At 44.7% G+C, this 21,053-nt stretch overlaps 1 protein-coding gene across 1 annotated transcript in view; it reads left to right on the top strand.

Annotated features, from left to right (window-relative positions):
• The first annotated feature begins 790 nt into the window (after positions 1-790).
• iqsec2b (IQ motif and Sec7 domain ArfGEF 2b) overlaps positions 791-21,053 on the top strand; it is a 70,498-nt gene continuing 50,235 nt past the window's right edge. The window contains exon 1 of the mRNA XM_041844907.2: positions 791-2,734. Coding sequence (XP_041700841.2) covers positions 2,253-2,734 — 482 coding nt within the window. The 5' untranslated portion in view covers positions 791-2,252. The remainder of the gene's footprint in view (positions 2,735-21,053) is intronic.

Here is a 21,053-nt window from a genome sequence, read left to right as displayed (position 1 = left end):
GCACTGCTTTGCTTTATCTTGACCAGGTCGCAGTTGTGAATGAGAACGTGTTCTCAACTGGCTTACCGGGTTAAATAAAGGTGAAATAAATAAATAAAATAAATATTACTGTAGGCCTAGTCTGGTAAAGACTAGATCCGTCTCATCAACATAGCCTTCTGCAATTAATGTTGTTAATAGCGCAGAACGCGTAGCACGCGCTGGTTTTTCTCCAGTTGAGTCCAGCTTGGCCTCAGAGCCATATATACACATATACAGTATACGAAGCATACTATACGTATGTTTGTGCACCTCCAAGACTTAGGCCTATGATATACAATGGTCTACTCTAGTCTAATGGTCTAGTTACTTTAGACCATCCTGGCGTCAGAGCCACAGAGTCAAGTGTGAAATGAATCGGCTTGAGGAAATTACTAACTTCCCTTCACCGCGGAGATTTTGGGAAATGTTTGCGAAGAGGATTTACAGCAAACCAGTAGCCTAAGCTGTAGGCTATAATATTAAAACCAATAAGAAAAACAGTTAAACGGTTGGTATTAAAGCCATTGATAAATGCAGTTATAAAGACAACATAAAATGTTCGTTAAATTTATCATTACAGACAATCAATCAAAACGGTTTAGAAAAATATAGATTTTAAGTTGGCGATGCGATAGAGTCTAGGCTAAAATGTAAATGTAAATGTAGGCTACATGTCTATAACGATTGTGCAGCATACCTTGCGCGTCGCCACGGGAGCGCTCATGAGCACCACGCGCGCTCAGGACAGTTCACAGATTTGCAAGGAGTCAATCTCTTCGTTTATCTGTGCCACCACTAGTGTGAAGTTACCGCCACTGTAGTTGAACATCGTTTGATAAATGCACTTTATTTTTATCATAGGGGATTTTAGAAATTCCGCAGCGGACTATTTTATTGGTTTTCCCTGAAACGTCGCGACACAGGCAAGTGGAAACTCCTTATACCGAAAAAGTATGTGTTTTAGAGACGTGTGAACTATTTGACATTTATATTATTTTTCAGCTAACAATTTTCTGAAAGAAACTGCACTGTCGAAAGATATGAAGAGGACTCGTTCGAGTAGGCAACTATCCGTGATGGATGCGTGACGTTGATCGCAGTGCGGTGATATACGAGGGATACTCGGGAAAAAGCTGTAGCCTAAAAGCCAATCTCAGGCTCTTGGATGTGGTCTGTACAGGGCAGGGGTGAGGACTTGGACCTCAACTATGAAATTAATCAGTCGTCCAACGTCTTCATTTTGTCTTTTCCAAAGACACATCTAGTCATGGGGTGAAGAGGATGAGGTAGAGACTGCGGGGATAGTCTATATGGGAGGGAACATGGAATATTCTTTATTATATAATCTTTGACAAAAACTGCTTATTAGTGGAAGACCATTACGAGCCATTGTCCCTGATCCCATTCCCCTTTCCCTTTTAGCAGGAGAGAGAGAAAACGTTCTGTGATCATTAATATTTGAGGAAAGAATCAATGTATTTTCACCACAAAACTTGGCTGTTGAGATCATAACACATCTCGACTGAAGTTGTCAAGGAGAACACGGGTCTATGACAAGTGTCACTGGTGTGTATTCTCTTTATTTCACTTATCTTTTATTACACAGTAACCCCCTCTGTCTGCCTCTCCATAAGAGAGAGGAATATTGAATTGCCAAGATTGCTAATGTGCATTTATTGTTTCAGATTTCAACTATACCTCTCTCTCTCTTTTTTCTCTGCCTTGATCCATCTCTCTTTTTTATTGTTTGATTTTGGTTGATAATTTGGAATAATGACACCTGACGCCCAAAGCCCTGGATTTCAATCCTCTACCATCCTTCAAGATGCTGAATTTAAATACACTAAGTATTCAGCTAACCCCACTCAGTTGTACCCCTTACTTGTTTTTCAACTTTGCACCGTTGTCTTGGTGTAGCCATCTGTTGTGGATGTAGAACAATTGCAGCCAACCCCATCTTGCTTTGACATACTGTGATATGTAATAATTACAGAAACTGTCGACACACTCTGTTGTGTCCCTTGACCTCTCTGAATCTCTGAAAGGCTTTTTGCGTAAAGTAGAAAGGGACAAAAACAATCTCCAAGTTCATCTTCCTCCAGCCCCCCTGTCCGTCCTCCCCTCTCCCCCCCACTCATCAGGGCTGGTGGGGGGGTGGGATCTGGAGCTCCAGGGTCGTAGCGGCGGAGGTGGTGGTACCCTGGAGCCTCCCTGGAGCAAGGCCTCCCACCATGGAGACCAGTCCGGAGAGCCCCAACCGGGCCGTGGAGTACCTCCTGGAGCTCAACAACATCATCGAGAGCCAGGCCAAGCTCCTGGAGACCCAGCGGCGGCGCATCGAGGAGCTGGAAGGCCAGCTGGACCGAGTCAGCCAGGAGAACCAGGACCTGAGGCTGGAAAGACCCACTCCTCCACGAGCCTCGGAGCTCCCCGAACAGAACCATAGCAACACCAACCACAGAGCAGAGAAGCCCCACTCCCTGCCCATCCACCCTGGCAGCAGTAGTGGAGGTTGTGGCAGCACCACCAGCCCTGTCGCCGCCCTGCCCCCCTCAGTGGTAGTGCCCCCTGCAGGGCCGAACCGGGAGAGACGTACCCACACTAGGCTGACCCGGGGCATGTCCTGTGGCTCGAACCCAGCAGAGAGGGAACAACGGGAGAGACTGGAACACACAGACAGCTCCGATACCAACAGCTCCACCATCCGCAGAAAGTGAGTTATGTTACAGTATGTCTCTGGTTCTCTTTCGTATAATTCCCATGTTTTCCCCCCAGTGCTTTCTTTCCACGGCCCATGGATGCATGGGTTGCTTCACTTGCTTGATGGCTATGGTGTTACGATCATATTCCCTGACTGAAGTAAAACATTGTCACTAGTTGTCACTGTGTCTTCATGGTAGTCACTCAGCATTAGCTGGATGTTCCCAACATGCACAAATGATTTATGCCCAAAATGTCCCCTGTTGCGGATCTTACTTAATATGGTTTGAATTCAAAGAGTTGACATGCTGTTCATTTAATTGTGATCAAAAACAACAGCACAGTTATATAACTCCTCTGTGTACCTTAGTGAGTGACATTACCATTGAGTAAAAGCAGAGGGATATTTATCCTCCTCATCACACTAGTTTCAGCGGAAGTGATGTGCTCACTGTGGAAAGACCGCAACACAGATAGGTAGTTACTGTACTGAATGGGAGAGTGTATGACACACTGAGTACTAGAAGATTATTAGATATTGATGAATCTGCTTGGGCTTTGGTTTAAGGGTCCTGAGTGTGTATTTATATGGATAGGGTTTCATTTTACACAGACTGACCGTTACTGTAATACAGTCTGAGTTTTAGTTCAGCGAGTGAAATGTATAGGCACTGCACTGTGTGGGCTGTTCATGTGTTCCTCTTTCTGTGGGTGTTCCATTGTAGGAGTGTGCTGATTTTGTTAGTGGGGTCGTGAGATCTGTGTGAAAGAGTGATTTTGATGCATTGTGTGTAGGAGTGGGATATGTAGTGTGCAGATGAAGACAGTGTGTGGGGTGTGTGTGTGTGTGTGTGTGTGTGTGTGTGTGTGTGTGTTCGCGTGTGTGCTCACGTGTGTGTATGTGGAGAAACCCTATGAAATGATTATGTTCAGATTTTTGCCTATCAGAAAAATATAGCTGGATGCCCACGCCTGCTCAGAAATACACTTTTGTTATGTCTCGTGGGTTTCATAACCACATCTTTATACAGTGAGGGAAAAAAGTATTTGATCCCCTGCTGATTTTGTACGTTTGCCCACTGACAAAGACATGATCAGTCTATAATTTTAATGGTAGGTTTATTTGAACAGTGAGATACAGAATAACAACAAAAAAATCCAGAAAAACGCATGTCAAAAATGTTATAAATTGATTTGCATTTTAATGAGGGAAATATGTATTTTACCCCTCTGCAAAATATGACTTAGTACTTGGTGGCAAAACCCTTGCTGGCAATCACAGAGGTCAGACGTTTCTTGTAGTTGGCCACCAGGTTTGCACACATCTCAGGAGGGATTTTGTCCCATTCCTCTTTGCAGATCTTCTCCAAGTCATTAAGGTTTCGAGGCTGACGTTTGGCAACTCGAACCTTCAGCTCACCTCCACAGATTTTCTATGGGATTAAGGTCTGGAGACTGGCTAGGCCACTCCAGGACCTTAATGTGCTTCTTCTTGAGCCACTCCTTTGTTGCCTTAGCCGTGTGTTTTGGGTCATTGTCATGCTGGAATACCCATCCACGACCCATTTTCAATGCCCTGGCTGAGGGAAGGAGGTTCTCACCCAAGATTTGACGGTACATGGCCCCGTCCATCGTCCCTTTGATGCGGTGAAGTTGTCCTGTACCCTTAGCAGAAAAACACCCCCAAAGCATAATGTTTCCACCTCCATGTTTGACGGTGGGGATGGTGTTCTTGGGGTCATAGGCAGCATTCCTCCTCCTCCAAACACGGCGAGTTGAGTTGATGGCAAAGAGCTCGATTTTGGTCTCATCTGACCACAACACTTTCACCCAGTTCTCCTCTGAATCATTCAGATGTTCATTGGCAAACTTCAGACGGGCCTGTATATGTGCTTTCTTGAGCAGGGGGACCTTGCGGGCGCTGCAGGATCTCAGTCCATCACAGCGTAGTGTGTTACCAATTGTTTTCTTGGTGACTATGGTCCCAGCTGCCTTGAGATCATTGACAAGATCCTCCCATGTAGTTCTGGGTTGATTCCTCGCCATTCTCATGATCATTGCAACTCCACGAGGTGAGATCTTGCATGGAGCCCCAGGCCGAGGGAGATTGACAGTTCTTTTGTGTTTCTTCCATTTGCGAATAATCGCACCAACTGTTGTCACCTTCTCACCAAGCTGCTTGGCGATGGTCTTGTAGCCCATTCCAGCCTTGTGTAGGTCTACAATCTTGTCCCTGACATCCTTGGAGAGCTCTTTGGTCTTGGCCATGGTGGAGAGTTTGGAATCTGATTGATTGATTGCTTCTGTGGACAGGTGTCTTTTATACAGGTAACAAGCTGAGATTAGGAGCACTCCCTTTAAGACTGTGAGCCCTTAGGTGATGACTGCTGGGTCAGGGTGTTACCCAGTAACAGTTCTGGACCACTCACGACTGGTGGATCTATCAGTGATGCTTTACTCAACAGTAACTGATCTATGTGCCTTTTCCGGATGACACCTTAGGTTTCCAAGATGGCATAGCAGTGCGGTCGTGTTTTCTGTAGTGTCCTCATGTAAATAGCCATTATTTTTTTTTTGTCTTTTTCGTATATATTTCTCAATCTCACTTTCCATCCTTTAACTAAATATACTTTCCTGCAACCCGCCTCACCCAATGTGGAACGGATTCTATTATTTCTTCATACATTTTTATCCAGAACCTCTGGCTGAAACTAGCCAGCTAGCCAGCTAACTAGCTACTTGCTATTAGCCACCATTAGCGGTTAACCCCAGTTAGCTTTGAGCTAGCATCGAGCCAGGCCCATCTCCCGGCTATCTACCTCTCTGTCAACCGGACGGGACCTCCTAGTGTTGACACGGAGCCCCGCCGATCCATCACGACTGGTCTGCCGACGTAATCGTCTGATCCTCCTCTCCACCCTCTCCGAGTTGGGCATCTCCGGCGCAGCTCACTCTTGGATTGCGTCCTACCTCACAGGTCGCTCCTACCAAGTGGCGTGGCGAGAATCTGTCTCCGCACCATGTGCTCTCACCACTGGTGTCCCCCAGGGCTCAGTTCTAGGCCCTCTCCTATTCTCTCTATACACCAAGTCACTTGGCTCTGTCATATCCTCACATGGTCTCGCCTATCATTGCTATGCAGACGACACACAATTAATCTTCTCCTTTCCCCCATCTGATAACCAGGTGGCGAATCGCATCTCTGTATGTCTGGCAGACATATCAGTGTGGATGACGGATCACCACCTCAAGCTGAACCTCGGCAAGACGGAGCTGCTCTTTCTCCCGGGGAAGGACTGCCCGCTCCATGATCTCGACATCACGGTTGACAACTCCGTTGTGTCCTCCTCCCAGAGTGCAAAGAACCTTGGCGTGACCCTGGACAACACCCTGTCGTTCTCCGCTAACATCAAAGCGGTGACCCGATCCTGTAGGTTCATGCTCTACAACATTCGCAGAGTACGACCCTACCTTACACAGGAAGCGGCACAGGTCCTAATCCAGGCACTTGTCATCTCCCGTCTGGATTACTGCAACTCGCTGTTGGCTGGGCTCCCTGCCTGTGCCATTAAACCCCTACAACTCATCCAGAATGCTGCAGCCTGTCTGGTGTCCAACCTTCGCAAGTTCTCTCACGTCACCCCGCTCCTCCGCACACTCCACTGGCTTCCAGTTGAAGCCCGCATCTGCTACAAGACCATGGTGCTTGCCTACGGAGCTGTGAGGGGAACGGCACCTCCGTACCTTCAGGCTCTGATCAGTCCCTACACCCAAACGAGGGCATTGCGTTCATCCACCTCTGGCCTGCTGGCCCCCATACCTCTGCGGAAGCACAGTTCCCGCTCAGCCCAGTCAAAACTGTTCGCTGCTCTGGCACCACAATGGTGGAACAAGCTCCCTCACGACGCCAGGACAGCGGAGTCACTCACCACCTTCTGGAGACACTTGAAACCCCACCTCTTTAAGGAATACCTGGGATAGGATAAAAATAATCCTTCTACCCTCCACCTACCCCCCCCCCCCCAATAAAAAAAAAATATATATTGTAAAGTGGTTGTCCCACTGGCTATCACCCAAACCTGGTGGCCTCCTCTCCTAGATCGCCGATGCGCCCTGTAGCTGCCTCCAGCAGCCCCGTCATCCACGCCGTGTGCCCCCCCAAAAAAATTACTTGGGGTTGCCTCTCGCGTGTCCGTCATCGGCACGGTTGGCGCCGTTTCTCCTCTCCTGCCTGGGCATTTATTTTTGCCCATGGCCCTCTGCCCGCGAATATGTCATCCCAAGACCACCATTTGCCCACCTGCGACATCGCCATCCTCTCCTCCTGGGCACGCTGCTTGGTCCTCTTAAGGTGGGATCTTCTGTCACGATCGTTGACTGAAGCGGACCAAGGCGCAGCGTGATAAGCGTACATACTTTATTCAGTGTACACAACACAAACAAAAACAACAAACCAAACGATACGTGAAGTCCTAGGTAATACAACAAACCATACGGAACAAGATCCCACAAAACTAAAATGCCAAAAGGCTGCCTAAGTATGGTCCCCAATCAGAGACAACGAGCTACAGCTGTCTCTGATTGGGAACCACCCTGGCCAACATAGAAATAAACGATCTAGAACAAAACCCATAGAAAACTAAACATAACAAGTCCACACCCTGGCTTAACATTTAAGAGTCCCCAGAGCCAGGGCGTGACACCCGGGTATCCTGTATGGATATTGACCTCATTCCGTCAGTAGAGGATGCCTGGTTGTTCTTTAAAAGTGCTTTCATCTCCATCTTAAATAAGCATGCCCCATTCAAAAAATTAAGAATTAAGAACAGATATAGCCCCTGGTTCACCCCAGACTTGACTGCCCTTGACCAGCACAAAAACATCCCGTGGCATACTGCATTAGCATCGAACAGTCCCCGCGATATGCAACTTTTCAGGGAAGTCAGGAACCAATATACACAATCAGTTAGGAACACAAAGGCTAACTTTTTAAAACAGAAATTTCCATCCTGTAACACTAACTCCAAAAAGTTTTGGGACACTGTAAAGTCCATGGAGAATAAGAGCACCTCCTCCCAGCTGCCCACTGCACTGAGGCTAGGAAACATTGTCACTACCAATAAATCTACGATAATCGAAAATTTCAACAAGCATTTTGCTACGGCTGGCCATGCTTTCCACCTGGCTATCCCTACCCCGGCCACCAGCTCTGCACCCTCCGCTGAAACTTGCCCATGCCCCCCCGCTTCTCCTTCACCCAAATTCAGATAGCTGATGTTCTGAAAGAGCTGCAAAATCTGGACCCCTACAAATCAGCTGGGCTAGACAATCTGGACCCTTTCTTTCTAAAATTAGCAGCTGAAATTGTCGCAACCTATCACCAGCCTGTTCAACCTCTCTTTCGTATCATTCTGAGATCCCCAGAGATTGGAAAGCTGCCGCGGTCATCCCCCTCTTCAAAGGGGGTGACACTCTAGATCTAAACTGTTACAGACCTATATCCATCCTGCCCTGGCTTTCGAAAGTATTTGAAAGCCAAGTTAACAAACAGATCACCGACCATTTAGAATCCCACCGTACCTTTTCCGCTATGCAATCTGGTTTCCGAGCTGGTCATGGGTGTACCTCAGCCACACTCAAGGTCCTAAACGATATAATAGCCGTGATCGATAAAAGACAGTACTGTGCAGCCGTCTTCATTGACCTGGCCAAGGCTTTTGACTCTGTCAATCACCGCATTCTTATTGGAAGACTAAATAGCCTTGGTTTCTCAAATGACTGCCTCACCTGGTTCACCAACTACTTCTCAGATAGAGTTAAATGTGTCAAATCGGAGGGCCTGTTGTCTGGACCTCTGGCAGTCTCTATGGGGGTGCCACAGGGTTCAATTCTCAGGCCGACTCTATTCTCTGTGTATATCAGTGATGTCGCTCTTGCTGCTGGTGACTCTCAGATCCACCTCTACGCAGACGACACCATTTTGTATACATCTGGCCCTTCATTGGACACTGTGTTAACAGACCTCCAAACGACCTTCAATGCCATACAACACTCCTTCCGTGGCCTCCAACTGCTCTTAAACGCTAGTAAAGCTAAATGCATGCTCTTCAATCGAATGCTGCTTGCATCCGCCTGCCCGACTAGAATCACTACTCTCGACGGCTCTGACTTAGAATATGTGGACAACTACAAATACTTAGGTGTCTGGTTAGACTGTAAACTCTCCTTCCAGACTCACATTAAGCATCTCCAATCCAAAGATAAATCTAGAATTGGCTTCCTATTTCGCAACAAAGCCTCCTTCACTCATGCTGCTAAACATGCCCTCGTAAAACTGACTATCCTACTGATCCTTGACTTTGGCGATGTCATTTACAAAATAGCTTCCAACACTCTACTCAGCAAATTGGATGTAGTCTATCACAGTGCCATCCGTTTTGTCCCCAAAGCCCCATATACTACCCACCATTGTGACCTGTACGCTCTCATTGGCTGGCCCTCACTACATATTCATCGCCAAACCCACTGGCTCCAGGTCATCTATAAATCCCTTCTAGGCAAATCCCCGCCTTATCTTAGCTCATTGGTCACCATAGCAACACCCACTCGTAGTATGTGTTCCAGCAGGTATATCTCACTGGTCATCCCCAAAGCCAACACCTCCTTTGGTTGCCATTCCTTCCAGTGATCTGCTGCAAATGACTGGAACGAACTGCAAAAATCTCTGAAGCTGGAGACACTTATCTCCCTCACTATCTTTAAGCATCAGTTGTCAGAGCAGCTTACCGATCACTGCACCTGTACACAGCCCATCTGTAATTAGTCCACCCAACTACCTCATCCCCATATTGTTATTTACATTGTTATTTATTTTTGCTAATATGCACCCCAGTATCTCTATTTGCACATAATCTTCTGCACATCTATCACTCCAGTGTTAATACTAAATTATAATTGTAATTATTTTGCACTATGGCCTATTTATTGCCTTACCTCCATAACTTACTTCATTTGCACACACTGTATACAGTGGGGAAAAAAAGTATTTGGTCAGCCACCAATTGTGCAAGTTCTCCCACTTAAAAAGATGAGAGAGGCCTGTAATTTTCATCATAGGTACACGTCAACTATGACAGACAAAATGAGAAAAATAAATCCAGAAAATCACATTGTAGGATTTTTAATGAATTTATTTGCAAATGATGGTGGAAAATAAGTATTTGGTCAATAACAAAAGTTTCTCAATACTTTGTTATATACCCTTTGTTGGCAATGACACAGGTCAAACGTTTTCTGTAAGTCTTCACAAGGTTTTCACACACTGTTGCTGGTATTTTGGCCCATTCCTCCATGCAGATCTCCTCTAGAGCAGTGATGTTTTGGGGCTGTCGCTGGGCAACACGGACTTTCAACTCCCTCCAAAGATTTTCTATGGGGTTGAGATCTGGAGACTGGCTAGAGCCACTCCAGGACCTTGAAATGCTTCTCTACAGGCCACTCCTTCGTTGCCCGGGCGGTGTGTTTGGGATCATTGTCATGCTGAAAGACCCAGCCACGTTTCATCTTCAATGCCCTTGCTGATGGAAGGAGGTTTTCACAAAAAAATCTCTACGATACATGGCCCCATTCATTCTTTCCTTTACACGGATCAGTCGTCCTGGTCCCTTTGCAGAAAAAACAGCCCCAAAGCATGATGTTTCCACCCCCATGCTTCACAGTAGGTATGGTGTTCTTTGGATGCAAATCAGCATTCTTTGTCCTCCAAACACGACGAGTTGAGTTTTTACCAAAAAGTTATATTTTGGTTTCATCTGACCATATGACATTCTCCCAATCCTCTTCTGGATCATCCAAATGCACTCTAGCAAACTTCAGACGGGCCTGGACATGTACTGGCTTAAGCAGGGGGACACGTCTTGCACTGCAGGATTTGAGTCCCTGGCGGCGTAGTGTTTTACTGATGGTAGGCTTTGTTACTTTGGTCCCAGCTCTCTGCAGGTCATTCACTAGGTCCCCCCGTGTGGTTCTGGGATTTTTGCTCACCGTTCTTGTGATCATTTTGACCCCACGGGGTGAGATCTTGCGTGGAGCCCCAGATCGAGGGAGATTATCAGTGGTCTTGTATGTCTTCCATTTCCTAATAATTGCTCCCACAGTTGATTTCTTCAAACCAAGCTGCTTACCTATTGCAGATTCAGTCTTCCCAGCCTGGTGCAGGTCTACAATTTTGTTTCTGGTGTCCTTTGACAGCTCTTTGGTCTTGGCCATAGTGGAGTTTGGAGTGTGACTGTTTGAGGTTGTGGACAGGTGTCTTTTATACTGATAACAAGTTCAAACAGGTGCGATTAATACAGGTAACGAGTGGAGGACAGAGGAGCCTCTTAAAGAAGAAGTTACAGGTCTGTGAGAGCCAGAAATCTTGCTTGTTTCTAGGTGACCAAATACTTATTTTCCACCATAATTTGCAAATAAATTCATTAAAAATCCTACAATGTGATTTTCTGGATTTTTTTTTCTGAATTTGTCTGTCATAGTTGACTTGTACCTATGATGAAAATTACAGGCCTCTCTCATCTTTTTAAGTGGGAGAACTTGCACAATTGGTGGTTGACTAAATACTTTTTTTCCCCACTGTATATATGTTCTATTGTGTTATTGACTGTACGTTTTGTTTATTCCATATGTAACTCTGTGTTGTTGTTTTTTCCGCACTGCTTTGCTTTATCTTGGCCAGGTCTCAGTTGTAAATGAGAACTTGTTCTCAACTGGCTTACCTGGTTAAATAAAGGTGAACACAGGACACAGGACCAGTCTGAGCAGTGACTGTAGCAGGAACCTACTTTGGTCATTTGAGGTAGTTCCTAGCTAAGACAGTTTCTCCAGGATTGAAAGCTCTGTCCTTTGCTCTCAGTTCACAACATTTGACTCTCCTGTTGACGTCACACTGTCTCCTTTGCGTTCAGAGGTTTGAGTAGGTCAAAGCTCTCTTCATGAGTAGCGATGCAAGCGGCACTTTGGTGGTTGCGTTAGGCTTGTTCCGGTAGGATAGCAGGAAGCTGTTCAAGTGTTGGTGCAAGCATTGGTCAGTTGTCGCTAACGTGTTGGAGTGGCGAGCCGAACCGACTAAACACTTCTCCAAGCTTCTCAATTGTCTTCTCAGCAGTAGTAGACCTCATGATGGCAACCTCTGGCCACTTCCTATGACCATCCACGACCACGAGAAGGATTCTGTCTTCGAATGGACGTGCGAAGTCGACGTGTATGTGTTGCCATGCCTGCTCCAGCCAATCCCACGGACGAAGAAGTGCAAGTTGAGGTACATTGAGAACCTTCTGACATGAGGAACATGTTTTCGCTTTCTCCTCAATGCTTCTGTCCAACCCAGGCCACCAGAAGTAGTTTCGTGCGATTTCCTTAATGCAAACCATTTCACAATGCTCTGAGTGTAGCTGTTGCAACACTGGTGTTCTCAGCTAACGTGGAATGATTACACTCCTCCCCACAGCAGACAACGGGACTGTACTGACAGCTCAGTTCTCCTCGAAAGGTAAGGTTTCAGTTCCGGAGCATCCCCAGTGGCTCTACCTTTGATGATGATGTCCATCACTTCAGATAACATTGGGTTGTTTCTGGTGTTTTTTCTGCACTTGTGTTGAAGTGAATGCTGCGTTTTCCACTTGTCTGAAGTAGAAGATGCAACTTGGCATGACTCTGGCTTGACCACAGGTAGTGGTAACCTGGAAAGTCCATCTGCATTGCAGTGCAGTTCTGACTTGCGGTACTTGATGTCATAGTTGTGTCCTAACAACAACAAAGCCCACCTTTGCGTTCTGCTTGCAGCAAGTGACGGAATCTCAATATGCGGTCCAAAGATGCTCGTCAGCGAATGATGATCTGTAAAATGAGTGAACTTCCTCCCGTACAGGTACTGGTGAAACTTACGCACTCAGAAAACGATGCCTAGGGCTTTTTGTTATATCTGTTCGTAGTAACTTTCTGCTTTGTTCAATGTCCTTGATGCGAAAGCGATCGGCTGCTCTTTACCTGAAGGCATGATATAGGACACTACTGCTCCCACACCATAGGATCTAGCATCACAAACTAGTTGGATGGGCCATGATGGGTCGAAGTGCGTCAGTGCCTCAGATTTCAGGAGTGTTTCCTTGGTTTTCACAAACGCTTCCTTGCATTGTTCTGTCCGTTTCCATGTTTTGTCCTGATAAAGCAACTGATTCATCGGCTTCAGCTTCGTTGCTAACCTCAGTATAAAGCAGGGGTGTCAAACTCATTTTAGCTCAGGGGCCACATGGAGGAAAATCTATTCCCAAGTGGGCCGGACCGGAAAAATCATGGTATATATAACTTAAAAACAACAACTTCAGATTGTTTTCTTTGTTTTAATACGATCAACATACAACATAAAGCTGGAGCCTGAGGACAGTGTGTCCAAAATAGTACAAGCACAACATCACTATTAATCATAAAACACGTCAAGTTTATTTGAAAATTCTAAAGAAAAAGAACACACAAACACACAATGCCTCAGTGATTAACAGAACTGTTTCACAGATCACAGAACTATATCAGGGTGTCATTTCTCAGGCAGAAATGTAGATAAAAATAATGAAATCCTGTTCCCCAAACAAGTGCAAGAACCACAGAGTCAAGAATAGGTTAAATATACAAATAAAATAAAAACAATTAAAAACAATAGCACATCAACATAAAAACATATAAACATAAATCTGAAAGCGTTGCTCAAACTCCCGTAACGGTCCCGTTATTTTATCTTTGAACCGCTTCATGTCTGCCACATGTTGGGTCGCGCACACATTTTTCAGACAGGGGAAGTGCGCTGCATCACCACCGGCAAGTTGCGTCTCCCACAATGACAGCTTCAACTTGAAAGAACGTATGCTGTCATAATACTGCGTGACAACTTTGTTGCGCCCTTGCAGCTGTTTGTTCAAGTTATTCAGGTGCTCTGTAACATCCACCATAAATGCAAGGTCCGGCATCCATTCTGCGGAATGAAATTCTAACACTGGTTTGCCCTTTTCTTCCATGAACTGTTCAATTTCTTCTCGTAAATCAAAGAAACGCCTCAGCACAGCACCTCGGCTTAACCATCTTACCTCAGTGTGGTATGGCAGGCCACAGATGTGGTCTTTCTCTCTGAGAAGGCTGTCAAACTGACGGTGATTCAGGCTTCTGGATCGGATGAAATTAACAGTTTGGATGACCACCTTCATGACGTTATCCATCTTTAATGACTTGCAACACAAAGCCTCCTGGTGCAAAATACAGTGAAAAGTCAAAAAATCATGTCCTCCATTTGCAGATTGCACTTTCTCTCTGAACTTTGTCTCAACGCCTGCTTTTTTCCCGATCATTGAGGGCGCACCATCTGTAGCCAGGCTGACAGCGCGGGACCAGTCCACTCCGACCCTGTCCAGCGCGCCGACGAGTGCGGTAAAAATATCAGCTGCTGTCGTTGTATCTGTCATCGGCACCAACTCCACGAACTCCTCGGTGACGGTCAATGTGTCATCAACTCAGCGGATGAAAAAAATGGCCAGTTGTGCAACATCTGTAATGTCCGTGCTTTCATCAATTGCAACCGAAAACGCAATAAATGACTTTACTTTTTGCTTCAACTGGCTGTCCAAATCCACTGAAAGATCGGAAATCCTGTCTGCAACTGTGTTTCTTGTCAGGCTGATATTTGCAAAAGCCTGCCGCTTTTCAGGGCACACAATCTCCGCTGCCTTCATCATGCATGTTTTTACAAATTCACCCTCACTAAATGGTTTTGAAGCCACTGCGATTTCATTAGCAATGAGGTAGCTAGCTTTCACTGCAGCGTCACTGATGTCTCGGCTGTGAGTAAACACAGACTGCTGTTTCTTCAGACCTGCCAACAGTTCATTCACCTTCTCTCATCTCCGCTGTCCTTGAAAGTTGTCATATTTGTCGGCATGAAGACTCACATAGTGGCGACGAAGGTTATATTCTTTCAGCACTGCAACATGCTCTGAACACACCAAACATACAGCTTTCCCATTCAATTCCGTGATTAAATAGGATGACAATTTTTCTTGGAACACTCTGCACTCTGTGTCCACTTTTCTCTTTTTTGACAGAGACATATTGGGGCAATGAGGGTGCCAAAGCACATAATGTTAAAAGTAGAAGCCGTAATAAATATCGCGGGCAAAACAAAGTAGCTCATTGGCTGCACGTGCTTGACCTACTTGCTCTGCCCCGGTATAAACAGTTTGCTTGCTTAACACAATTGCTATTGCGCCATCCAGTGGATGCAATTGGAACAGCAGTTTATTTTATTTAAAAATTGCAGCACATTTTTATACTTTACAAAATTGAATTATTATTATTATTTTTTTTTTAAATCATCTCGCGGGCCGGATTAAACCCGTTTGCGGGCCTGATCCGGCCCGCGGGCCGTACGTTTGACACCCCTGGTATAAAGCGTCCGTAGTAATTCAGTAACCCCAGGAAAGAACGCAGTTGGCTGATGTTCTGAGGCGCTGGGGCGTCCAAGATAGTCTTGACCTTGAAGGCCTATAGCATCGAGGACGTGTCTAAGGTATTCAACCGATGAAGAATGCCCATTTGTCCTTACGAACTCACAGTCCATAGTCCATCAATCTCTGTAAGGTCGCGTCCAAGTTCTGGAGATTGTCCTCTTTGTTCTTTCCAGTAACGAGGATGTCATCCAGGTAGCATTGTACTCCAGGCAATCCACTCAAGATCTGGTCCATCACCCTCTGGAACAGCGCTGGCGCACTTGTGATTCCAAATGGTAGACGACAGTAACTGAAGAGCCCCTTCTGTGTCACGACGGTCAGCAACTGCACCTGTACACAGCCCATCTGTAATTAGCCCACCCAACTACCTCATCCCCATACTGTTATATATTTTGCTCATTTGCACCCCAGTAGCTCTATTTGCACATCATCTTCTGCACATCTATCATTCCAGTGTGAATACTAAAATGTAATTATTTTGCACTATGGCCTATTTATTGCCTTACCTCCATAACTTACTACATTTGCACACACTGTATATAGATTTTCTATTGTGTTATTGACTGTACGTTTAGTTTATCCCATATGTAACTCTGTGTTGTTGTTGTTTTTATCGCACTGCTTTGCTTTATCTTGGCCAGGTCGCAGTTGTAAATGAGAACTTATTCTCAACTGGCTTACCTGGTTAAATAAAGGTTAAATAAAATTTAAAAAATCTCCTTTGACTTTTCATCCACATGCATCTGCAGGTAGGCTTGGCAGAGGTCGATTTTGCAGAATTTTGACCCCCAGCTAAACCCGCAAAAAGGTAATTGATGTGTGGTAGCAGATACTGCTCAGCAGACAAAACAGGGTTAACTGTGACTTTAAAGTCTCCACATATCCTGATTCCACCATCCTTCTTAAGGACTGGTACAATGGGTGTTGCCCATTCACGCTGACAGGCTCCAGTACTTTGTTCTTGACTAAAGCATATAAGTCAGCCTCAACTTTTGGTCTGATAGCATAAGGTACGGGTTGTGATTTCAGAAACTTTGGTTTGCTGTCTGGCTTAATGCTAAGCTTCACTGTAATGTATTTAATGCTATCCAGCTTTCCATTAAAGACTTCTCCGTGTTTCTTTAGGATGGCGGGTAGGCCTGTGTCATTGTACGAACTGATGGCCAGTCTAGTGTGATTTTCTTCTGCTACGAACATCCCAGTGGATAGTCTCCTTACATGACGTAGAGTGGCAGCTTTTCAGTTTGTCAGTTTAACTGAACTGTGACCTCAGTGAGGTCTCTTACGGTGACAGATTCACCTGTGTAAGTCTTTAACATGATGTGTGCTAGCTGAAGTGGAAGGTGTTTCAGTGTCTTTCTGTAGACTGTTTCTGACACAAGAGATACAGCTGCTCTTGTGTCAATCTCCATACGCACTGGCTGCCCATCTAGCAAGAGAGAGACATAGTAGCCGTGCGGTCCCCCAGCAACAGTCAGTATATTCAGTGTGACTTCCTCGTCTGATGAGTCACTCACCTCTGTGTTCTCTTTCTCAGAAGCGTGAACATGTCTCTTTCTTGTTTTCAGTCTTTAACTTTTTTATGAGCTTTTTTTGTTTCTGTGGCCCTTTTTACCCTTTCAATTGCAACTCTGTGCACTTTTCCTGATGAACTAAACTGCTGAGCCTCATTGGCAGCTAGTTCCATGGACACACTGACTTCAATGGCCCTTGCCAAGTGGGCTTGGGCAGTATACCGTATAAACCGTATACCAGGGTATTTGGAAAAAGCCATGGGATGGTTTTTCAATACCGTCAAAACTATTTGTTTGAAGTTTTTCAATACATTTCAATATTTGTAGCTACTTTTTAAGCTAATACCTGCAGTCAACTTGTGCAATACGTTAGGGGATAAAGCAGATTGCGTTCTTCATTTCACCTGTCACATTATTTTACATTATGAATCTTACCGTAGTTCCCCAGAACAGTTGAGCCAGTCATGTGTTTGTTTTAAATAGCACAACGGTTGAGTCTCTGTTGTGCAGCGCACATGAGGTGATAAAATGATGTTTGCCATCAGATATCTTATAATGTCTTTCTGCCAGAAGTCAAAGAGCTCTGGACGAGTTATCTGCACAGCTGCCATTTTTTCCCTGTGTTTCCTACTAGGTTTTTTTCTTCTCTGTTCTTCTCCCATCTGCTCCATGTACACATTCTGCTCTTCCTTCTGAAAAGCATGCATCACAACTTTGTTCATTTGCACAATTTCTCCCGTTCACTTTCGCTTGTAAATATCCACACTCACCAAAAATGACATTCGGTAACTACTAGCTATGCTTGTATAACTGAGCTGGATTTGCCTGCCTTTGCAATTAGTTTACTTTCGTTTTCACTCGTTAGCATTTAGTTAACAGGGTCTATGTGATTTCGCTATTAGTTTGTGCTAATGTTGTTAGCATTCTGGTAATAGAGGCCTAATGGGCTTTTCTTGCGTTTTTAGCGGCCCCTTATGTGCTATGCCGATAATACCGTAAATCCCGGAATGAGAGAAGGACAGTATGACGATATGAAAATCTTACACGCTAAGGTTTTCTGTTCTTTTGTCTTATTTCTTGATTGTTTCACAAGAAAACATATTTTGCATCTTCAAAGTGGTAGGCATGTTGTGTAAATCAAATTATACAAACCCCCCAAAAAGGCAACACAATAGGAAAAATGCCAAGGGGGGTGAATACTTTCGCAAGCCACTGTACTCTCCACTGCTTAACACTTTCATCAAACTGTCCAATATTTTCAACAATTCCAACCATTTTTCGTTTTCAATAGGCTTCTGATTGTCACTCACTTCAATATTGTCCTCAACCCCGGCAATATTTTCCTCAGTCACGTGATCGTCATTCACTTCACTCACTGATGTTTCATCTTCTCTCATTTCATCCTCTCTCATTTAGAAGTTTTTAATTCCAAAGTTCGTCTTCACTGTTGAATAAATGTCCTTTCCTTTACTCACTGTATATTCCTCCCTTTCTAATCACGTTGTTTTCCTGCGCCGACATCCGTCTCGAATCCTTTTCTGCCTTCCATGACAATGCTAACTCTCTCTTAGCTAGCTCGACTATGCACTTCCCTCTGCTAGCAATTAGCCTAGACCCTAACAGTTTTAAACGTATAAAAAACTACTTCTTCCAGACAGAATATTTACTGTAGGTTCAGACGTACAGTGAGGGAAAAAAGTATTTGATCCCCTGCTGATTTTGTACGTTTGCCCACTGACAAAGACATGATCAGTCTATAATTTTAATGGTAGGTTAATTTGAACAGTGAGAGACAGAATAACAACAACAAAATCCAGAACAATGCATGTCAAAAATATTATAAATTGATTTGCATTTTAATGAGGGAAATACGTATTTGACCCCTCTGCAAAACATGACTTAGTACTTGGTGGCAAAACCCTTGTTGGCAATCACAGAGGTCAGACGTTTCTTGTAGTTGGCCACCAGGTTTGCACACATCTCAGGAGGGATTTTGTTCCACTCCTCTTTGCAGATCTTCTCCAAGTCATTAAGGTTTCGAGGCTGACGTTTGGCAACTCGAACCTTCAGCTCCCTCCACAGATTTTCTATGGGATTAAGGTCTGGAGACTGGCTAGGCCACTCCAGGACCTTAATGTGCTTCTTCTTGAGCCACTCCTTTGTTGCCTTGGCCGTGTGTTTTGGGTCATTGTCATGCTGGAATACCCATCCACGACCCATTTTCAATGCCCTGGCTGAGGGAAGGAGGTTCTCACCCAAGATTTGACGGTACATGGCCCCGTCAATCGTCCCTTTGATGCAGTGAAGTTGTCCTGTCCCCTTAGCAGAAAAACACCCCCAAAGCATAATGTTTCCACCTCCATGTTTGACAGTGGGGGTGGTGTTCTTGGGGTCATAGGCAGCATTCCTCCTCCTCCAAACACGGCGAGTTGAGTTGATGGCAAAGAGCTCGATTTTGGTCTCATCTGACCACAACACTTTCACCCAGTTCTCCTCTGAATCATTCAGATGTTCATTGGCAAACTTCAGACGGGCCTGTATATGTTCTTTCTTGAGCAGGGGGACATTGCGGGTGCTGCAGGATTTCAGTCCTTTACGGTGTAGTGTGTTACCAATTGTTTTCTTGGTGACTATGGTCCCAGCTGCCTTGAGATCATTGACAAGATCCTCCCGTGTAGTTCTGGGCTGATTCCTCACCGTTCTCATGATCATTGCAACTCCACGAGGTGAGATCTTGCATGGAGCCCCAGGCCGAGGGAGATTGACAGGTCTTTTGTGTTTCTTCCATTTGCGAATAATCGCACCAACTGTTGTCACCTTCTCATCAAGCTGCCTGGCGATGGTCTTGTAGCCCATTCCAGCCTTGTGTAGGTCTACAATCTTGTCCCTGACATCCTTGGAGAGCTCTTTGGTCTTGGCCATGGTGGAGAGTTTGGAATCTGATTGATTGATTGCTTCTGTGGACAGGTGTATTTTATACAGGTAACACGCTGAGATTAGGAGCACTCCCTTTAAGAGTGTGCTCCTAATCTCAGCTCGTTACCTGTATAAAAGACACCTGGGAGCCAGAAATCTTTCTGATTGAGAGGGGGTCAAATACTTATTTCCCTCATTAAAATACAAATCAATTCATAACATTTTCGACATGCGTTTTTCTGGATTTTGTTGTTGTTATTCTGTCTCTCACTGTTCAAATAAACCTACTACTAAAAGTATAGACTGATCATGTCTTTGTCAGTAGGCAAACGTACAAAATCAGCAGGGGATCAAATACTTTTTTCCCTCACTGTATTCGTCGCCAATCTTTTATGTCTCATGGGTTTCATAAGCACGTCTTTATAAAAATGTTATAATGATGAGACAGGAGACGGGAATTAGCCTGAACGTGCACATCTCAATGTACAACTCCCATGATGCTCTGCGGCACAGCCACAATACACCACAACTTTTCTGTGTTTTTTTGTGAAGGTCAGGTTAGTTTCTGAGTGAAGGAGATCAGCTCTTTACTGGCCAGGCTAGAGATCAAACTAAAGTGAAAGTCTGGAACACACTGCTCTGCCTCCTCTCAGTTTTACTTCCACCCACAGATTATAATGTTTGGTCTAATATGTTCTGGTACTAGGCCTATTATCTAAGCTGTTTGACTGGAGGCAGATCCCTGTGAAAATACTGTCACAACACTATTGTATTCTAACATATGACCAAAAAGCTAGTTGTATCATACAGTATGTGTTATGAACCTATAATAACATCAGAAAAATCATTATATAATTTCTCATTTTGGTTGACTACGACTTAATTCCCTCATTGTGTCGTGACTTCATCTTAATTTGTTTTCAGTCCCTAATCAAATTGATTCAGACTCTTGACTAGACTAAATCCCCTATTGATCAGGAACATCTCCCTCAGTCTCAGTCTATTCTTCCGTTCCTTCCTCTGTGTCCCCCTGCCTCCATCCCGTGGGATGACTTAGTCATTAGATAGAAACACATATTAGTTATTTATGTGGGTGTTATGCGAATGTAGGACAGTTTGCAGATTCTCCCCTGTTAATGGTAGTGTTGGTTGTGACACATTAGCTGCTTGGTTTAGGTGTTTAGCTAATAGCTACTTTTCTTCAATTTAAGTACCACATTTAATACATTTAATATACTTAGCTTGGTTGTTTATCTAATAGCTACTGTTCTTCAATTCAAGTGCCACATTTACAGTATTTTAGGTTTGCCTATGTGTTGGTCTCTGCCCTGACCTTGTCCTCAAAACCTTACCC

This window comes from Coregonus clupeaformis, chromosome 24, assembly GCF_020615455.1.
Source record: "Coregonus clupeaformis isolate EN_2021a chromosome 24, ASM2061545v1, whole genome shotgun sequence".
Lineage (NCBI taxonomy): Eukaryota > Metazoa > Chordata > Actinopteri > Salmoniformes > Salmonidae > Coregonus > Coregonus clupeaformis.
The sequence above is the reverse complement of the archived record's forward strand: the minus strand, read 5'-3'. Positions and strand labels throughout refer to the sequence as shown.